The sequence below is a fragment of the Mixophyes fleayi genome, chromosome 8, assembly GCF_038048845.1.
Source record: "Mixophyes fleayi isolate aMixFle1 chromosome 8, aMixFle1.hap1, whole genome shotgun sequence".
Taxonomy (NCBI): Eukaryota; Metazoa; Chordata; class Amphibia; order Anura; family Limnodynastidae; genus Mixophyes; species Mixophyes fleayi.
The window spans coordinates 29,560,676-29,578,855 of record NC_134409.1 but is presented as its reverse complement, the minus strand read 5'-3'; the positions used below and the strand labels follow the sequence as shown (position 1 = coordinate 29,578,855).

Below are 18,180 nucleotides of genomic sequence, written 5' to 3'. Positions count from 1 at the left end.
GTGACTAAGTTATATTTTTTTAGAATAACCTGATCATGAAACCTTTTTGCACCTGCTAAGTGCACAGATTACGATGAATACAGAAGCGATATGCTTGCTTGTGTATGGGAATTTACTGCTATAATTAGCTATCTTATGGGCAGAAATTGTGATCACTGATATACATCGGTTCTGTGTCTCTCATCACTGTGTTTTGTTCCACCGCTGCAGGTTTACAGATTGTCTTGAAATCTATAATGAAGGCAATGGTCCCTCTGCTTCAGATTGGATTGCTGCTTTTTTTTGCTATTCTCATGTTTGCCATTATCGGACTCGAGTTTTACAGCGGCAAGCTGCACAAAGCCTGTTACAGGAACCAATCAGGTACGCTCCCCTCAACGTCACATGACACGAGACTATTGACATCTGTGTGTCCATACTAGCAGACGTAGACTGTTGGTGGCCATTGTAGCCTTGTGCCTACACATAGTAGAGGCAGCTATGATGTTGCCTGAGCCAGTAGTCAGCCTATTAACTCACTAGGAATTTAAAATCACTAAGGCATGCAACACAAAATGACGCTTGCTACCTGGAAGACTTTAATGAGTATAGTAGACGTTTATTAGACATTTTCTTATTTCTAATCTTTGTGTTTTAGTTGGTGTCCTCTTTAAAATAATGACTAAGGGCCTGATTCATTAAGGATCTTAACTTGAGAAACTTCTTATTTCAGTCTCCTGGACAAAACCATGTTACATTGCAAGGGGTGCAAATTAGTTTTCTGTTTTGCACATAAGTTACATACTGACTGTTTTTTCATGTAACACACAAATAGCAACTTTAAATTTCAGTGTACAAATAAGCTATCAAGTATTTGTGTGCTGCATGAAAAAACAGTCAGTATTTAACTTATGTGCAAAACAGAATACTAATTTACACCCCTTGCATTGTAACATGGTTTTGTCCAGGAGACTGAAATAAGAAGTTTCTCAAGTTAAGATCCTTAATGAATTAGGCCCTAAATGTTTATTAATATAATAATAATATTCTTTACAAATCTAAGGCTACTACATGTTCCCAACTAACTAAAACTCAAACAATTTCCGTAGAAACACAAAACAAAGGAAAATAATGCACTAATGAATTGCGTGGAGGGTTAGGCATTTTTATTGGCTGAAATCTATTTGTAAAATTGTAATTTAGAAACATATGAAAGCTTCTTTGCTAATTTATTCTGTATTACAGAGGAAAGAAAATGTATTTATTTTATGGACTTGACGTTAACACTTGATGGCCACAATTAATTTTGTAAATTCATGAACAAAAGTGGTACCAATCTGGAAAAAAAACAGCTATGAAAGTAGTATAAGTAAATCTGAGTTGCTTGTGTTTTTTGTGGACAAAATTATATTATGTTATTTTTTTTGGGAACATTTCACCAACATGTTTATGAATTGATCTTTTATTTCTGACCTTTTTTAGCTACACTTCATCAAAAATGATCCTTTGATTGTCTTATTCACTGTGTCATATAGTAGGTAGCTATTTAGCCAAGTTCACTTTATAAAAAAAAAAACAAGATCTTTTAATCGTGGGAAGATTTTTGTTGTAGATTTATGAATAGTTAGAATATAGACATATCACAAGACACTTTATTTTAACCATTTTTTGACACTCATATTTGTGCATTTGGTTGTATGTCTTGTACTGTATTCTATGATATATATATATCTACTATATAAATGCATAGTGGCGTGTGTGGGAAAAAAAACCAAGCTGCAGCGCCACCTTTTAACACCTTAAGTAGCTTGATGAAGGATGTCGCGATGAAGATGAAGGATGAGGTGATGGAGAAAAATGATGAGGTGGTGACATGTGGACAAAACCAAGTTAAAAAAGGGCGCTTGCATCGGGAAGTAACGCTCTTCCCCTGAGGAGGCCTGGGCTAGGCCCAAATGCATGACAAGAACCTTTTTAACACCTTAAGTAGCTTGATTTGACTAGAATGCATGAGTATCATGCATGGGTTAACTTGTGTGTGTATATATATATATATATATATATATATATATTTATCTTTAACATTTGTCCATCACTGTATATGGTGGTAGATACACATTAAAGTGAGGCAAATATTTTGAGTCACTGATTTACCTCACACCCCAATGATTTCACTAGTTCCAAGGAATTGAATGGGCTGCAATCTCATAAATATTTCTTCAGTGTTTTCATATAAATTCCTTCACTGTGTTTAAGGGCATTATAGTGCATAGGAATAAGAGAGTTTGGAACCTTCCTTCCAAGTTCTATACAACTGCTTCCCCCTTATTACGTCTCACTGTAAGATACAGGTTGATACAGGCATTTGCTGAGTGATTAAGTAAAAACGAATGACATTATAATTTTTTATACATTTCTACCTAATTCCTGTGTGCTGTCTTATATCTGTAGGATGGGATCCAATGGACCCTCCGCACCCTTGTGGAGTTCCAAGATGCCCTGACGGATACGAGTGCAAGGAATGGATTGGACCCAACGACGGAATTACTCAGTTTGATAACATTCTATTTGCGTTATTGACCGTCTTCCAGTGTATAACCATGGAGGGCTGGACCACAGTGCTGTACACTGTATGTACCACTAATGGGTTACCTTGCTTTATTTTAATTTTATTTTTTTAAATAACATTCAACCAAGCAAACGTAATGTCTTTACCTCCATCTGGCCTCACTAGAGGACAATTTTAAACAGATAGTCCACACCACGCCGCCAGTGGGCGTGATGAGCATGCATGGGGGCGTAGCTATAATTTTAGACAGTGCTTGGCTGCTCTCCAACTCTTCCTATCCCCATAATATACATGGGCAATGCTGCGTGCACTACTGTTAGGTGCACGCAGCTCTCCCTTTTCAAGCAGAGCCGTGTGAAGCAGGGTCAGGGTCCAGCCACCTCAAGTATACAGTGCCCCAGGCTTGGAGGGGGGTTCAAAGGCACTAGATAAACCCCCTTGATTTGCTTATGCCCTATTAGGGCTTTTCAGTATAATGACAGGGGGATAAATGTACCAGCACAAGTACACTTCATGCTCTGACTACCCAGTGATTAAAACTTTGGCTGAATTGGATGCAATATAAATTGTATTTCCCAGAAGCCTTTTCTCCAGAACAGAAGTCACCTGTTTAATTTAGCATAAGTAACACTAAAGCATGTTTGCAATCCATAACTGATCGTGTGCCTGTCCTCTCTCTCTGTCTATGTGTCCGCCGTACCCTGATATGGTAATATAACCTTTATGGAATACATATTATATTATGCATTATATCTAAAATATAAGATACAGTTATAAAGTCACTAACAGTAACAATGAGTGTCTTGGAGAATGATTTGTATGATAAGTGCAGATTATAAACTGCAGGCTCCTATAATCACCTATAGTGATGATAATGCCCCAGCTGTACCTCACTAGACAGGTGTACTCTGCTGTAACCATGGCTACCAGGCTGAATGTATTCGTATGGTGCAGCCGCGTGAAGATAAGTACAATTATGTATGCAGTATTGCACTCGCCATGGTGATGAGGTTTTCATGATCCTACATTGTTGTGACACATGCACTAATAATATATAAATAAAATCACCATGAAGTGAATTGGGTAAAACAAGAAGAGGTTGATAAGGAAATATGGAAGACTGATTTCAGGATGGAGAAGTAATAGTTATCTGTTTCGTTTGTATAAGAAAACACACAGCTGCTTCAGAACCTCTTGAAAAGTAGAGATTTGCATCACTTTCATTTGTTTCCTTCTGGGGGGAAAAACAATTATATAAGATACTACTTCCATTCATTCTGTTACACCAAAAGTATAAATAACAGGAAAGTTGTAGTTAAATATTTGCACTAACAGCAAAAACAAGGAATAATCTGAGAACAACAGAAGATATAGGAGTCCTACCCCTTCACGTTCTCACAGTGGCATTCTGTTATCCTCTTCTCTGTCATATTGCTGGGGCTGCGTTTTGCAACACAGCAGTGTCTTGTGTACTGCAGGCCGAGAGTAGAGTACAGCGTACTGACACACTATCAGTGTTACAGTGTCTATGACAACAACATACTGGTGGTTAGCTGTGACAGCCGAGAACATTGCAGCTATTCAAAAAATTTAAGATTGCTTAATTTAATGCCTCATTGTGCCAACTTTTGACCTTGTTCATCGATGCCCATTCCCTCTGGCATTGCACTGACTTAATTACCAAAGTCGTGCAGTATGAGTCTGAAATCAAATGAGCAGTATAAGGTCAGGTAATATTAGGTGATAGTGATAATATTAGGAGGGGCACTGCTACCTACAGGTAGTGCTTATACTGGTGTTGTACGTATTCAGGGGACAAGCGGATGTAACACTCTCTCTGATAGGATAACTTATCTATGCATGTTCTATTCATTTGTACCAGTGGGCATTATTGCACAGCACCAGCTTGCTATTAATAAACTCCACTGACTGTTTTATGGGAGCTACTGAGGGTATCAATTTTGAGTAAGATTTGATAGTATATATCACAGCTGTCTGGCATATCCTCTATAGAGCTTTTCTCATAGCTTTCATTTTTCATAGTTCTTGTTTCACACATTGTGCTTTTATTCTTTCTCCCCATCTATGTCAGGTACATTTATTTTGTGTTGTTCTATGTTTTTCACCTCGAAATGTAAATTCTTTGCAGTCAGATCCCAAGTGTAGGCAGCTTATGGTCTCGTTCAAATTCTTGTCACGCTGCAACTCAGAACATGAGAGAAAACATTCTAGACTAAGAAGATTCTCAAGGGTTTTCTGTGAAACCCTCACATTGCCTAAACGACTCTGCTTCTGCCAGCATGAGTTACCTGGGAAGACTTCTACCCTCCATGTATGGAAATTGTATCAGGTCATGTGCTCTGTGAAGCTCCTTACCAGGGGAGGGCTGGCAACTTTTAGCCCGGGGGGCAAGACTCGACTCAGTGGCCTATTAGGAACATTTTAAAGGAAAATAAATGCAGGTGGCCTGGTGACCCAGTTCAAGATAGCCCACTATGGGACCGGCCCGGGGGGGCAGATGCCCCCTGCCCCCCAGCCCAGTCTACCTCTGCTGTTTACATTATCATCTTGTCACATTTGTAAGAGCCCTATGCTACTCAGCATCCGGCCTGGTACTGGCACTGGGCTCCTCCTTGTACCCCTGCTTGGTGGGTATCAGGAGCAAAATGTTAAAATATGTTGCAAGTTCTGGTACCAATATAATAACTCTCCTTTTCCAGGACCTCATAAAAACTTAGCTACCCCCTTAATTAATAAAAAAAAAAGGATGTCTTCATTACTAATACTTACCTAAAAACTTATTTTTTTCTTGCCTCAACATAATCCAAAGGGAATCTTGTAATTCTTATGGAAAATAAAATTATTTGTGGAATGGACTGTTCTTAAGGAGCAGCCGACTAGAAAGGAGTTGCTCTCTGGTGATCCCACCTACTTAATAGTCAGGCATCCAATCAAGAGCAGTCACATACACCACTCAGACATTCTCAGATAAGGGACCTGTTTGTTTCCCATGACACAATCTATTTCTCTCTTGTTGGGCTCCCTGGTGAAGTCCATTAGACACCACACCTCTTGTTAACCAGTGCAATGTGTTGGCCAATGCCAGAAGATGTACTATTACGCATTGTGACACTAGTATCCTTGGGGGTATGTAGATCATTTCTCCTGTACCATGCTGTGATTCACAATGCAAGTGTCTCTTGGGATTGTAGCCTTACCTGTAGTGTTCCTTTTGCGTAATAGGCATTGCCATGGTAGGAATGATTGGATATCTGTCCAGAGCTTCTGGTACTGCAGAGTTGTGTTTGCCAAACATGTTTAGATTCAGTTGCCAATGCTGATTTATAAAGAATCGTATCCATGTCTGGGTTAACCACACCTGAGTATGATCAAATTCAATAGATGTATTCATGCAATGTCCAGTCTGAAGGTCTGGAACACATGAGGTCCAATTAATGTGTTAATACGCTGTACACACACATAGATTGCAGTTGTTGTCTGGTTTGTGAGTTTCATCAGGAACAATAGGATTTAATAAATGAAAAACGATGTGTTCTGATTTGTGTCAAATTCAGTCTACAGTGATCAAAAAAATTCTATGTATTTGGCCAGTTAAATACACATGGAACAGTATGCATTGTATAAATCCTTTACCTGCCCTTACAACTACAGGCAAATGATAAATGGTCAAGTCTGTCACCAGCAGTTCTTGCAATTTGTTTTACCCCTCTAGGGATAATAAGCCTTCCCTGAGCTCATAGTGGCTTGTAGCATGTTAACTCTAGCTCTTCCCAGAAGACCACAGAAAGTAAACCCTGACAAGTAATCCAGAATACAAAGGAGGGCTCCCTTTATTTTCTAAGATGTATTACCGGACAGCGATATGGTATAAAGTTTTCTCCCTCTAAGAATTACACCCGTTGCTTCCTGCCTCTAATCTTAATAATTCAGACATATCAGTTCCCTTATGTCAAGGACAATAAAGATTCTCAGTTAAAGATTTTCTATTGCAAAACCAGATCTTTCCTGGGAAAATTGGGATACATGGGGAACCTAACCAGGAATCAAGTCATGAATTGAGTGTGGAGGATGGCCGGTCACACATCATTGGTGAAATACCACCCCTGCACTAATTAACTGCTCTGCAATACTAGCATTGTAGTATATAAACCAGCTGTGACTGGTACAATCCATAACTGGCTCACATGCCTACAATAAGATAGATTGCCATTTTCTAGCCCTAAATTAAACACATTGTTAAACTGTTAAGCAGTCTTTACACATTTACATAGCTATTTTATTCTACTATATGAACTACATAATTGTGAACTGCACACATTGCCAGACTGGAGGCAGCCGTTGAGCTGAACCAATTTTCATGCATATACAGTATTCCAACTCAGTTGGACCCAGTGATATCACACTGGCACACTGACAGCTGATATGTTGCAAGGTGGACCAATGTGAGGATGCATCAACTCACTAGGAACTAATAACATCACTTTTATTTTAAAACCACAACATATTCCACACAGCTCAGGAAGATACACTCGAATATTTAGGGCTTGATTTAGAGTTGTACATAAGTGTATAAAGATGCGTCTTGTTGCAAAATTGGTGCTTAGTGCAAGAGCACATTTAGAGTTGCACTTATGATCCTTTTGACTTGGAGTGGCGGATCAGCTGCATTACTGTGCAAGTGCAGCACAGTAAGCGTGTGTAGAGAGTCGCAGCTCTTGAGATATATATTTCACACCTACATAAGCTGAGTATAAGTTTTGAAATTGATGAGGATGATTTTTATTGCTCCGGCGCATCTACACACTAGATTTAAAGTTGCAAGTATCTTATGATGCATGTAACTCAAAATACAGACATGAAAACTAAAGTGTGAAGACATTTCTAAGCTCATACACAAAGTAGCATCTTGATGTTCAACTCAACAGAAGGTGAGAGAGCCTTGCAAGCAATCTAAAGGAGATGCAGGGTATTAAACCAAAGGTAGAAGTGCTTGTCTACAAAAATATCCTCAAACACTTACTTAATCAGACACTCAGTAATCCTGCATGGACCAGTCACCATGGTGGGATAATTTGGCTGAAGTATTCAGAAACATGAATTGTTTCCTATGCAAATATATTTAATAAGAAGACTGTAAAATCTTTGCACTTGGTTTACAAAATCTGTCTCTCTCTCTCTCTCTGTAATGATCACTGATCTAGAATTAGAGTCACGCAATGTCCAGCTTGTCTCTTTGGCTATTGTGTGTGCCTGGTTTGCTGGTGCCATGTCACCCAGCATGAACCTGAGTCATAGAGGACTCTTTTCTTTCATGATTGTCCTCACTCATGGCAAATTATCTACAAACCCGCCCAAGACCTCCACTCCCCTTTTCCTCCCCATGTTAATTAATGTAATTGGCCTCGGAATGTGTGTTGGCAAAGGCTCATGAGTGTCAGCTAAGCCATGAGCAGCTGTGCCTCCATGCTGCTCATCATTAGGAGGCTCTGTGTTCTGTGTCAGCACTTAGAGAAGAGAAGGAGGAGTGTGAGGGCATCATGCCCAGGCGATGTGATCATCTCCACTGCATTCATATCGTAGGGCTGCAGTCAGTGGCTCTATGTTTTTCCTTTAATAGAAGGTGTAAATGTTAACAGTGCATAGTATATTGCTGTGTTAGTATTATGTGCTATTCCTATGTGTCATTAGACAATGATATTTGTTTTCTTATTCTCAGTATGGAAGTGGACATGCATCAGGATGCAGGCTGCAGTTGTGGCTCATGCATCATATGTTCTGCAGTCCCACTACAGATAAATTATTGTATGTGCCAAAATGATGTAGAAGGTCATATATAAAAACTGATAGGACATCATAAAAGATAAAGGCGATCTAATCTATTTAGCTTAGCACTAAATTTCCCAGATAAGTGTTTCAGGTTTAAAACTAAGGGGTATATTTACTAAACGGCGGGTTTTAAAAAGGGGAGATGTTGCCTATAGCAACCAATCAGATTCTAGCTATCATTTATTTAGTGCATTCTACAATATGAAAGCTAGAACCTAATTGGTTGCTATAGGCAACATATCCACTTCTTCAAACCTGCAGTTTAGTAAATCTAGCCCTAAGAGTCATTTACAAGAGGAGATAAAATATCATGTGGGTGTGTTGGAACAATTCAGCGCATTAACTATCTTAAAGTTTCATTGTAACTGTGTGCATGTGATATATGTACATGTAAAATATAAACATAGAATTTAACGGCAGATAAGAACCGCTTGACCCATCTAGTGTGCCCATATTTTAACCTATGGTAACCTCAAACCCTATTTGATCCTTAGTTCTTTGTAAGGATATCCTTATGTCTATCCCAAGCATGTTTAAATTGCTCTACTATATTAGCCTCTACCACCTCTGATTGGAGGCTATTCCACTTATCCACTACCCTTTCTGTAAAGTCATTTTTCTACATATTTCCTCTGAACCTACCTCCCTCCAGTGTCAGTACATGTTCCCGTGTTCTAATACTTCTCTTCCTTTGAAGAATGTTTCCCTCCTGTACCTTGTTTAATGAATTGGTTGTGCAGTGTAAGGGGTGAGATCAGATCCCTGCGATGCACCGCAGAGTACTTTCGGAACAGTCACGATCGTACTCCAGGATATCCGCTGACTTTTCTTTGCACCCCATAAAAGTGCGCAGGGAATATTAGTTATGTTCGGGTACTGTAGTACCAGGAAATTAGCACATTGCTGTGATGTCCGCCAGCTTATTGCAGGGAATTTAATTGCCCCTTAAGAATTGTTATGGCACTGTGGACTATATTGGGTGAATTATGGTATATATAGGTATAAGTGCAAAAATTAGTTTTGGTTAGGGCGAGTTTTAAAATAGTTTTGGACAGAATATCTATAAAAAAAAACACCCTATTGTCAAGGACGGCATTCTTACACAGATGTTTTACACAAACTGTTGAATAGCCTTAGTAAAGTATTTATATAAACCGAGTTAACAGACGCATTTTCCTTTTCAACGGTACACAGTAAGGATCACATACTAGCACTGCATCTAGATGGACCTGATCGCCATGCAAAAACTAAAAAACACTTTAAACATGCACAACTGTCACCCGTTTCTGATCATTTAGCAATCTTGTCCCTCCACAATAGAGTCTTATTTTCGCATTTTTGAACACTTAGTTTGATGCATCACCACATCCATCCTGCAAAGGTGAAGAAAGCCTCCACTTACCTGTCTTTATGATATAATGGGCCTGAGTCATTAAGGAGAGCAAAGCATAAAAAAGGAGTAACTTTGCACCTGGTTCAAACCATGTTGCATTGGAGAGGGAGGTAAATTTAAAATGTGGGAACAGATTAATAGTTGGGGTAAAGTATGTTCTAGAGATCAACTTGAAATTTCAGTGTAAAAATAAAACTATCAAGTATTTGTGTGCTAGATGAAAAAAAAGCCAGTATTTAACTTACGTGCAAAATAATAAACTAATTGCACCCCTTGCATTGTAACATGGTTTGTCCCGGGGAACATTTATTCCTTTTTTGCCTTGCTCTCCTTAATGATGACTCAGGCCCAATGTATTCACTGTGCAATGGATTTTATTGTAGAAATCCACGGGCATGTCTGTAAAAATAAATGCACTCCGAAATTATACTTAATCCTAAATAATCCGAGGCATCAAAAACAATTGAGGTTTACCAGGACCCTGCACGGACTGTAGACTCCAGAATTCTGACCGTGTTATTAAAGGGTGCGTCAGCGGAAACACACGTGAGTGCCCCATGATAAAGCAGCAACATGATTATGGGAAGGCAAGTAGATGGAGCAGCTCATGATGAACAGAACTGAGGCAGTGTAATCATATTACTATACTGTTTTTATAACAACAGTTTATCAGGAGTTGCCATTCTTCCCCCCATTTCCTGTCCTTCCTTGAGTATTAGTAGAAAAAAACAAGATATGTTTTGAATGAAACCTATGTGTATATTATATTCACTTATTTCCTCTCTCATTAATACTTTGTAGACCAATGATGCCTTAGGAGCCAACTGGAACTGGCTATACTTCATTCCTCTCATCATCATCGGATCCTTCTTTGTCCTTAACCTAGTCCTTGGTGTACTGTCTGGGTAAGTTCAAATCTAATACTACCATTACTATGCTCTGAGCCTAAATATTTAGCTTGCATCATACCAGGAATTTCTTTGCAAATGATAATAAATATTATAGCAATAACAAAAAGTAAGTCTTATGTAATAAACAAAAAGACATAATAACAGAACTGTATCTTATAATAAATCATCTTAGTAGAACCTACTAAGAAAAGTCAAAACTAAAAGGGTGCTGGATAAAAGTAATTATTGAGGTAATTAATGAAGTGCCTCATTCTCATGAACATTGGTTTATCCCGTTGTGATGAGGTCTACAATGGCTGTTCTTTGCAATCTTATTTTGGCTGCTATTAGAACACAGGAAAATGTATCGCAAACCTCGTCACGTTCATTGTAAACCCTCCACAGAACAGACTCCCAGTAAATGTTACACCTGCCACTAAATACTACAGTACTCAGCACCCCCAGTACATATACAGGACCCCACTCAATCTTAAAAAATCTCTGCTGGAGGGGCTGCGGGGCTGTGGGGACATTTTTCACATCCGGTTGGGTAAGTGCCCTCTTATTGCCCAATTTTGGGAGATGGTTATCAATCTAATTTGCCAGATAACAGACTTTTAATGACCTGCTGACCCCACTGTACTACTGTGAAACAAATCAATTACTTCACGTATTAAACACTGAGGAAGACTCATTGTCCACATATGTAATGCAGATAAGATGAGAAAAGAGAATGGAAGAAGTAGACTCCTCCAAATAGAGAGGTTTTTGCTAAATTGCACATGGTATGTCTCCTCAATGGAATATGTGTCCAGCCTACTTAATGAGAAGGTATCTGCTTTCCATAAAATTTGGAGCCTTTGGCACCAGTTCCATGGTTCTGCCGTCCCTTTAAACATCTGAACACGCAATAACTAGAGTTCCTCTCTGCCAAAGTCACCATGTTCCCTTGTATCCTCCCTATTCCCACATGCTTTGTAATTGAGGGGATGGGTTTTCTTTTGATACCCCTCAGATTTTAGTATTCTAATATCTGTGTCATTATCTGTTAGTTCCATATTATATATATATATATATATATATATATATATATATATATATATATATATATATATATATATATACACTATGGCATTCACATACACGTTGATTTTTATAAATGTAAAATTAAATTTAAAAACAAACATATTATACTGTAAGTCTGCAAGACTAAGTGACCTAGCTGCATTCAATTATAAAACTCCAACTAGTTCCGGCATGGTAAACAATCATGGCTTCAAAAGAGTTTTCAGTGTTACATAATAGCACCATATTTTAAAATAATGTGCCTCTATAATTTAAACCTGCATTAGTAAATAAATATATATTAATGCCAGCAATCAAGCACAATAACAATACGCCAAAGACATCACCTCTGGTGTGTTATATTTTTATCCTGAGAGTTCACGTTGCGTTGAGTTGCAAGCCCTAGACAGTTCATTGCTTGTGTGTAGGTTGCAGAGTAGGCTTGTGCGTTTGTTAGCGCTTTATCCCTATGTGTATCTGGAGCAAGCTGTGTCTGTTTATTAGGAATAGACTTGTGCCATGCTTAATATTACACGGTGTGCGGCTGGAGAGAAGTACAGAAAGCTTTGTGACATTAGGATAATTACTGCAGTAATCTGCAGTATGTATATGTTTTGCACTCCAAACCCTGCTGGTAAGATGTGTTCCTAAATAGCTGCCAGAATGCTGCAAATATTAAGAACCTGGGAGTCAATTCAAGTCTTCCTGCTATGCAGTCAATGTAACAACTGTTTGGCTGATAATCATCATCATCATCACCACCATTTATTTATTTATCTAAATAAACTATATTTATTTATATAAATAAATACATTATATTTTATATATATATATATATATATATATATATATATATATATATATATATATATATATATATATATAAAATTATATATATTTATTATAGTACACCTTCAGTGGTGCCTTGTAGATCTGGGATTCCCAACATGCATAGCTGCCAATATTTCAATAGAGTTGCCAAGGACACTACATGGAAGATGCACTAGTGCATGTCAGACATGGAAACGGAACCCTTTGTAACAAAAAAAAAGAGCACTGCATATACCACATGATATGATCAATGACACATTTTTAGTAGAATTCTATTAAATTTGCCAAGAAATCTTACTTTTTACAGAATACAAAATCAGAACAGATACAAAAAAATCTCACCTCTTTGTCTGTTTTACCCAGTTTGTTTATTAGTTTATTATGTTTGTCACCAATTGTAAAGCGCTACGGAATATGTTGGCGCTATATAAATAAATGATGATGATGATAAGTATATAAATGGGACAATTTATTTTTAAATTAAGGACCCTTTTTTTATGCCCTGCCCCCCATTATAGCAAATACAGGGGTTCTTTTTTGGAGTCCTTTGTGTATAAAAAAAAGCAGCCGTTGCATAACGGGACTCAAACGAACCCTTTATTGAGATCTAATGAATAAGGCTAGTTGGCTCAGTTCAGCAGTAGCTGGGGCAGTGGACACATTTGGGGTGCAGTCCAAAAGTAGACAACCCCATTCAACTAGACAAAAAAAACTGCAGTAAAGGTATTGCATAAATGAGGTACGGTAGTTATCCAATTTATTTAGCTGAGTTAGAAAACTATGCTTAACACTATGGGGAACCAGACAGTCTCTTTATCAATGTGAGATTGTGTGTGTGATCTGACAGGTGGGGTTGGAGCTCTGAAACCTGCTTAATCATCTGACACATTTACTCTTTAAGATATGACATTGACCCAAAGGACTATCATGAAGGGATTTCTCAGTAATTATTCCACTACAATGGAGTTTCTTATTTGCATATCATCTCTAAGCGGTAGCTTAAAAAATCTCCCATATCCTTCTAATTGTTTCAGGTGATGGCTTAAAGTTAAATAATAATATTATCAGCGTAGTGGGACGGTCATGCACAAAGAAAATCCCAGAATTAAAAAGTACATTTTAATTGCATATTAGTAAGAGAGGGATACTCATTAAAAGACGCAGAGCAACACAGGTCACAGTATAATTGAAACACATCGTTTTGGCTCTCAGCATTCTATGCAGCCAACAGAAAGTTCCACTATTCAGTAACTATCACAAATTATTTGTTAACAATGGACCTGATAGGACTGTAAAGGAAGGAAGCTATCCGTTTGATACACATATATCTCTTAGCATGATGTTGCTACCCAGAAGTTAATATTTCAATCACACAGTTGGTGGGAATTTAGAGTCTTGGGTAAAAAATACTTTGTAATACCCATCCCCAATATTACGGTCCCTTTTAACTGAATACAAAGATACCTTAATTCAGTTGTATTAATAAAATCTCTTCAATGCATGTTAACTTACACACAGCACAGAAATAGCAGAAATGTATTACTGTGTCTACACACACTGTGAACGCAGATATTTTAAAAAAATAAAAATACGGACAGAAATTGCATTATCTACATTTTCAAAGCTATGAACTTAGGCTGCATAGCATGGTAGGCTGATAATATTGGTAGTGGTGTCACAAACAAATAGACTTGCAGAGCCAATCACACCATCAGCTAATCATATGTCATTATTGTCTGAGAACTGGCTGCCTGTGGTCTTACTGAAGGATCCAGTGAGCACCAGACCACCTGTAGGTTTAAGATGCCAATCCATAAACCCCTTAATGCAGATGAGCAACGCTGCAGCCACAGAGGAGAACAAACAAAACATATCATTTTTATAAAACTGGTAAAAGTGGAGATCTTCCATTCACATATGGGAAACTAATACCATATATAGTTCCCATTTTCTCTGTATGATTATTTTATCTATATAGCGCATACCTGAATTAATGGAATGCTGTGTGTTGTTTGTTTAGTGCAGCTGTGCAACCTGCTTTGTAATGTTGTGTGTATTGTATGTACTTAGGTGTCATGCTGAGCTGTTAGTACTTGTATCTAGAACTTGCTCATCCCAGTTTTATGCATCTGAGTTGGTTTCCTTGGCAACAGCAAAAGCTCCAGAATGTGTAAACAGCTTATTATTTGTGCTGCATTGTTAGTTTTGGGTGGGGCCCGGAGGACTTGGTCTGATGCTTTAGTGCTAACTAGACATTGTTTCTCACCCCTGGAAATCTGCAGTGTACATGGGGAATACAGTACAAGACCCAAATATTGCCTAGTTGTGCGTTTTGTCTATAATATTGAGAATGTACAAGCAGATATTAATATTCATTGCTCAAGGGTTACCAATGCGTTAAAAAACATTATATACATTCAGATTTATTTATGGTGTATGGCGATGTGCACTGCAGGATTTCCTGTAAAGTGAGAATATTGGATATTTTTCTCTGTTTCTCCAACCGTCACAAATACCCTCACAGCATATGATAGTGTTGGGTTACAGAAAAGTACTGCAGTCTGCCACTTCTGACTGTAATACTTGGTCCTACAGTAAACTTATACATTATTTATGTATCCATCGGTCACATTTTCAGGTCAGTCTACCATTCTGCCCAAACAGAATATTTAGCTGATTGCTGGATGGTTACATTTGATAAAAAAACACAGCTCTATCCAATCACAGATTAACTACATACTGTAGACTTAATGAATGTAGTCTTCTCACTCATTCTGTAGGAAGGGAGCCAAACATGGTAAAATACTGTGGACAAGGGGACTGGTTTCATGATTATCACTGTATGAGTGGAATATATTTGTTATATAAAACTTGGATTGCCCCTGGAAATCTGGGCCAGATTACAATTATGCAGAGTTGTGCCTATACCGAGTAAGCTATTGCAGGCATGTTCTTTCTGCATTAGCGCATACTTGCCTACTTTCAGTAGGCGACGTCCGGGAGAAGAGTGTGACTAATGGGCAGGAGGGGACGGGGTGCCTCGAATCACGTCATTTTGGCCATGCCCCCATGAGTAAAATGACATTTTGTTGCGGGGGGCGGGGCCAAAATGACGCAATTCTCAGTGAATCGCGTCATTTTAACAAGGCTAATTCCGGGATGCGGGGCCAAAATGACGCAATTCTCAGTGAATCGCGTCATTTTAACAAGGCTAATTCCGGGATGCGGGAGAAATGCCAGCTCTCGCAGGAGCCTGGGAGACTGACCCGAATTTTGGGAGTGTCCCGGACTTTCCTGGAGAGTTGGCAAGTATGCGTAGCGTATATTAGTATTGTCTACCTATTTGTCAACCTAATAATGATAAAAGTTAGTCATTGTGATTTGAAGTGTATATTACACTAATTCAGATCTAATCCAAATATTTAAACCCAGGGTTGCTACTGAAGATCAGAGATAACTGTCTTCAAGGCTGTATCTAATACTACAGTAAACAAAATTACCAGTATGAAGTATTTACTTATGCTTAATGCTCTACACACCCATCATGTATGCATAGATCTCTTTATTAAGGCATCTCCCCTGGGATAGTATAACTGTTAGGTATGGCCTCATGCTCCCAGATTCAGTGGGATCCACAAAGTCAACCTAAACACTATCAGCATAAATAGTCTTAAAATACTAAGGCGGTGACTTAGAGTGGGGAAAAAATCCAGATATTTTGGGAACAATATTTGCATCAGGGAAAAAAATTGGGGGCCCGTTTACTATTAAGTGGCGATATGGCTGTTGTTCTCTCGTCATTTATAGTAACAATAGAAAATCTCCTATCATCAATACTTACTATTGAATTGTCTCCATGGCAGCTGAGTGATACTAAGAGTTCTCCTACCAGTTCAGGAACCCTCGGTGCATGCCTGTCCCAGCTCACATGTGCAGTGCAAGTGGAAGTCTTGATTTGAGCTTCCAGTTCCACTTTCATTAAAAAAGATAAAGAAATAAAAATGATTAAAAATGTATAAGAAAACAAAAAAACAAAGAATGATACCCCCATACCTCTTTGAAAATATGCTTTATTTAAATGAATAACCATGGGCCGCTATGGTTGTCATGCAGCGCTATGGCTTTACATGGGGAAACTTTTGCCAGGAGAATCCTGGCAAAATCATTTACTGTGAGGGCCCATTTGTGCCAGAGGAATATGTTTACGCCCATTCTTAAATAGACCCCTGTGTGTTGTAATGGGGAAAATGTAAATTGAACAAACTTATTTAGAGTTGGCTTAGCCCATCTCTAAAATGCAAATGTAATAATAGAGCTGACCAGTATGTATGTGCAATATGCAGAAACATGCACTATTTTCCCTGTATGCAAAAGTTTGCATTTGTTCCCCTTGCAAGGGAACATGGATTGCTTTCTTCAAATTCTGCACCCGGTCAATGTTCTTGTGTTCTGTTTACTACATATAATCATGTTATGATGTCACAGATACTTATTCCACTCTAATGCCTCATAAACCTGGTCAGGTTTTCAGTTATCCGTAACACCTCTGTCATCCTCATTGCAGTGAATTTGCCAAAGAGAGAGAGCGTGTAGAGAACCGCCGGGCCTTCATGAAGTTGCGCAGGCAGCAGCAGATTGAGAGGGAACTGAACGGTTATCGAGCTTGGATAGATAAAGCTGGTGAGTAAAAGTCCTGTAACTCAGACTCTTCCTCTCTTATAGATACACAATGGCTCACTTATTAACCTTCGCATTTAGGTGCAACATATGCACAAAACCATAACAAGAAATTATCAATTAGCTTATATCTGTCTATCGCAACACACACACACAATAATGTCTAGTTGGTTGCTGTGATGTTTGGTGCAGATTTGCACCTTTGAGCAGAGTAAGTAAATGACCCTCACTGGTTCTTGTCATTGTGCTTCTTAGACTTCGTAAATTATTTGGATAGACAAAAATTTCCAAAGGTTTTTGAATCTCACATTTTATTCTGACCATTACTAATAAGTCCAAAATAGGGGAAGAAAGCACATGAGCAATGTGCTATTGGACGTGCGCAACTGCCCTTACCTTTTCCCTAGCACATGTCCGTGTGCTCCCACGTTACGGCAGTGCACCTGGTGGAAAGAGGGAAATGTCACTTACACGTCCATCCTACATCACCTTTATATATATAAACTTTTCTGTTTAAAGTGCTGCTCTATTTAGTGTGTCTGAAATAAGAGCGAGGAGACATCAATACTTTCTTTTTTACTTTTCTGCAGTGCAATAGGAAGGTGCACAATACAATCCACTAAGGACCTGAGTCATTAAAGAGAGCAAGGCAAAAAAAGGAGTACCTTTAATCCTGGACAAACCATATTACAATGCAAGGGGTGCAAATTAGCTTATTATTTTGCACATAAAGAAAATACTGGCTGTTTTGTCATCTAGCACACAAATACTGGATAACTTTATTTTTACAGTGAAATTTAAAGTTGATCTAGGACATGTCCTATCCCAACTATAAATCTGTCCCCACATTTTAAATTTGCCTCCCCCTCCAATGCAACATTGTTTTGCCCAGGTGCAAAGTTACTGATTTTTTTTTTGCTTTTCTCTCC

At 38.4% G+C, this 18,180-nt stretch overlaps 1 protein-coding gene across 1 annotated transcript in view; it reads left to right on the top strand.

Moving 5' to 3' along the window:
* Positions 1–213: 213 nt before the first annotated feature.
* Positions 214–18,180, top strand: part of CACNA1E (calcium voltage-gated channel subunit alpha1 E) — a 93,259-nt gene continuing 75,292 nt past the window's right edge. The window contains exons 1-4 of the mRNA XM_075182273.1: positions 214–363; positions 2,431–2,609; positions 10,590–10,693; positions 17,139–17,254. Coding sequence (XP_075038374.1) covers positions 237–363; positions 2,431–2,609; positions 10,590–10,693; positions 17,139–17,254 — 526 coding nt within the window. The 5' untranslated portion in view covers positions 214–236. The remainder of the gene's footprint in view (positions 364–2,430; positions 2,610–10,589; positions 10,694–17,138; positions 17,255–18,180) is intronic.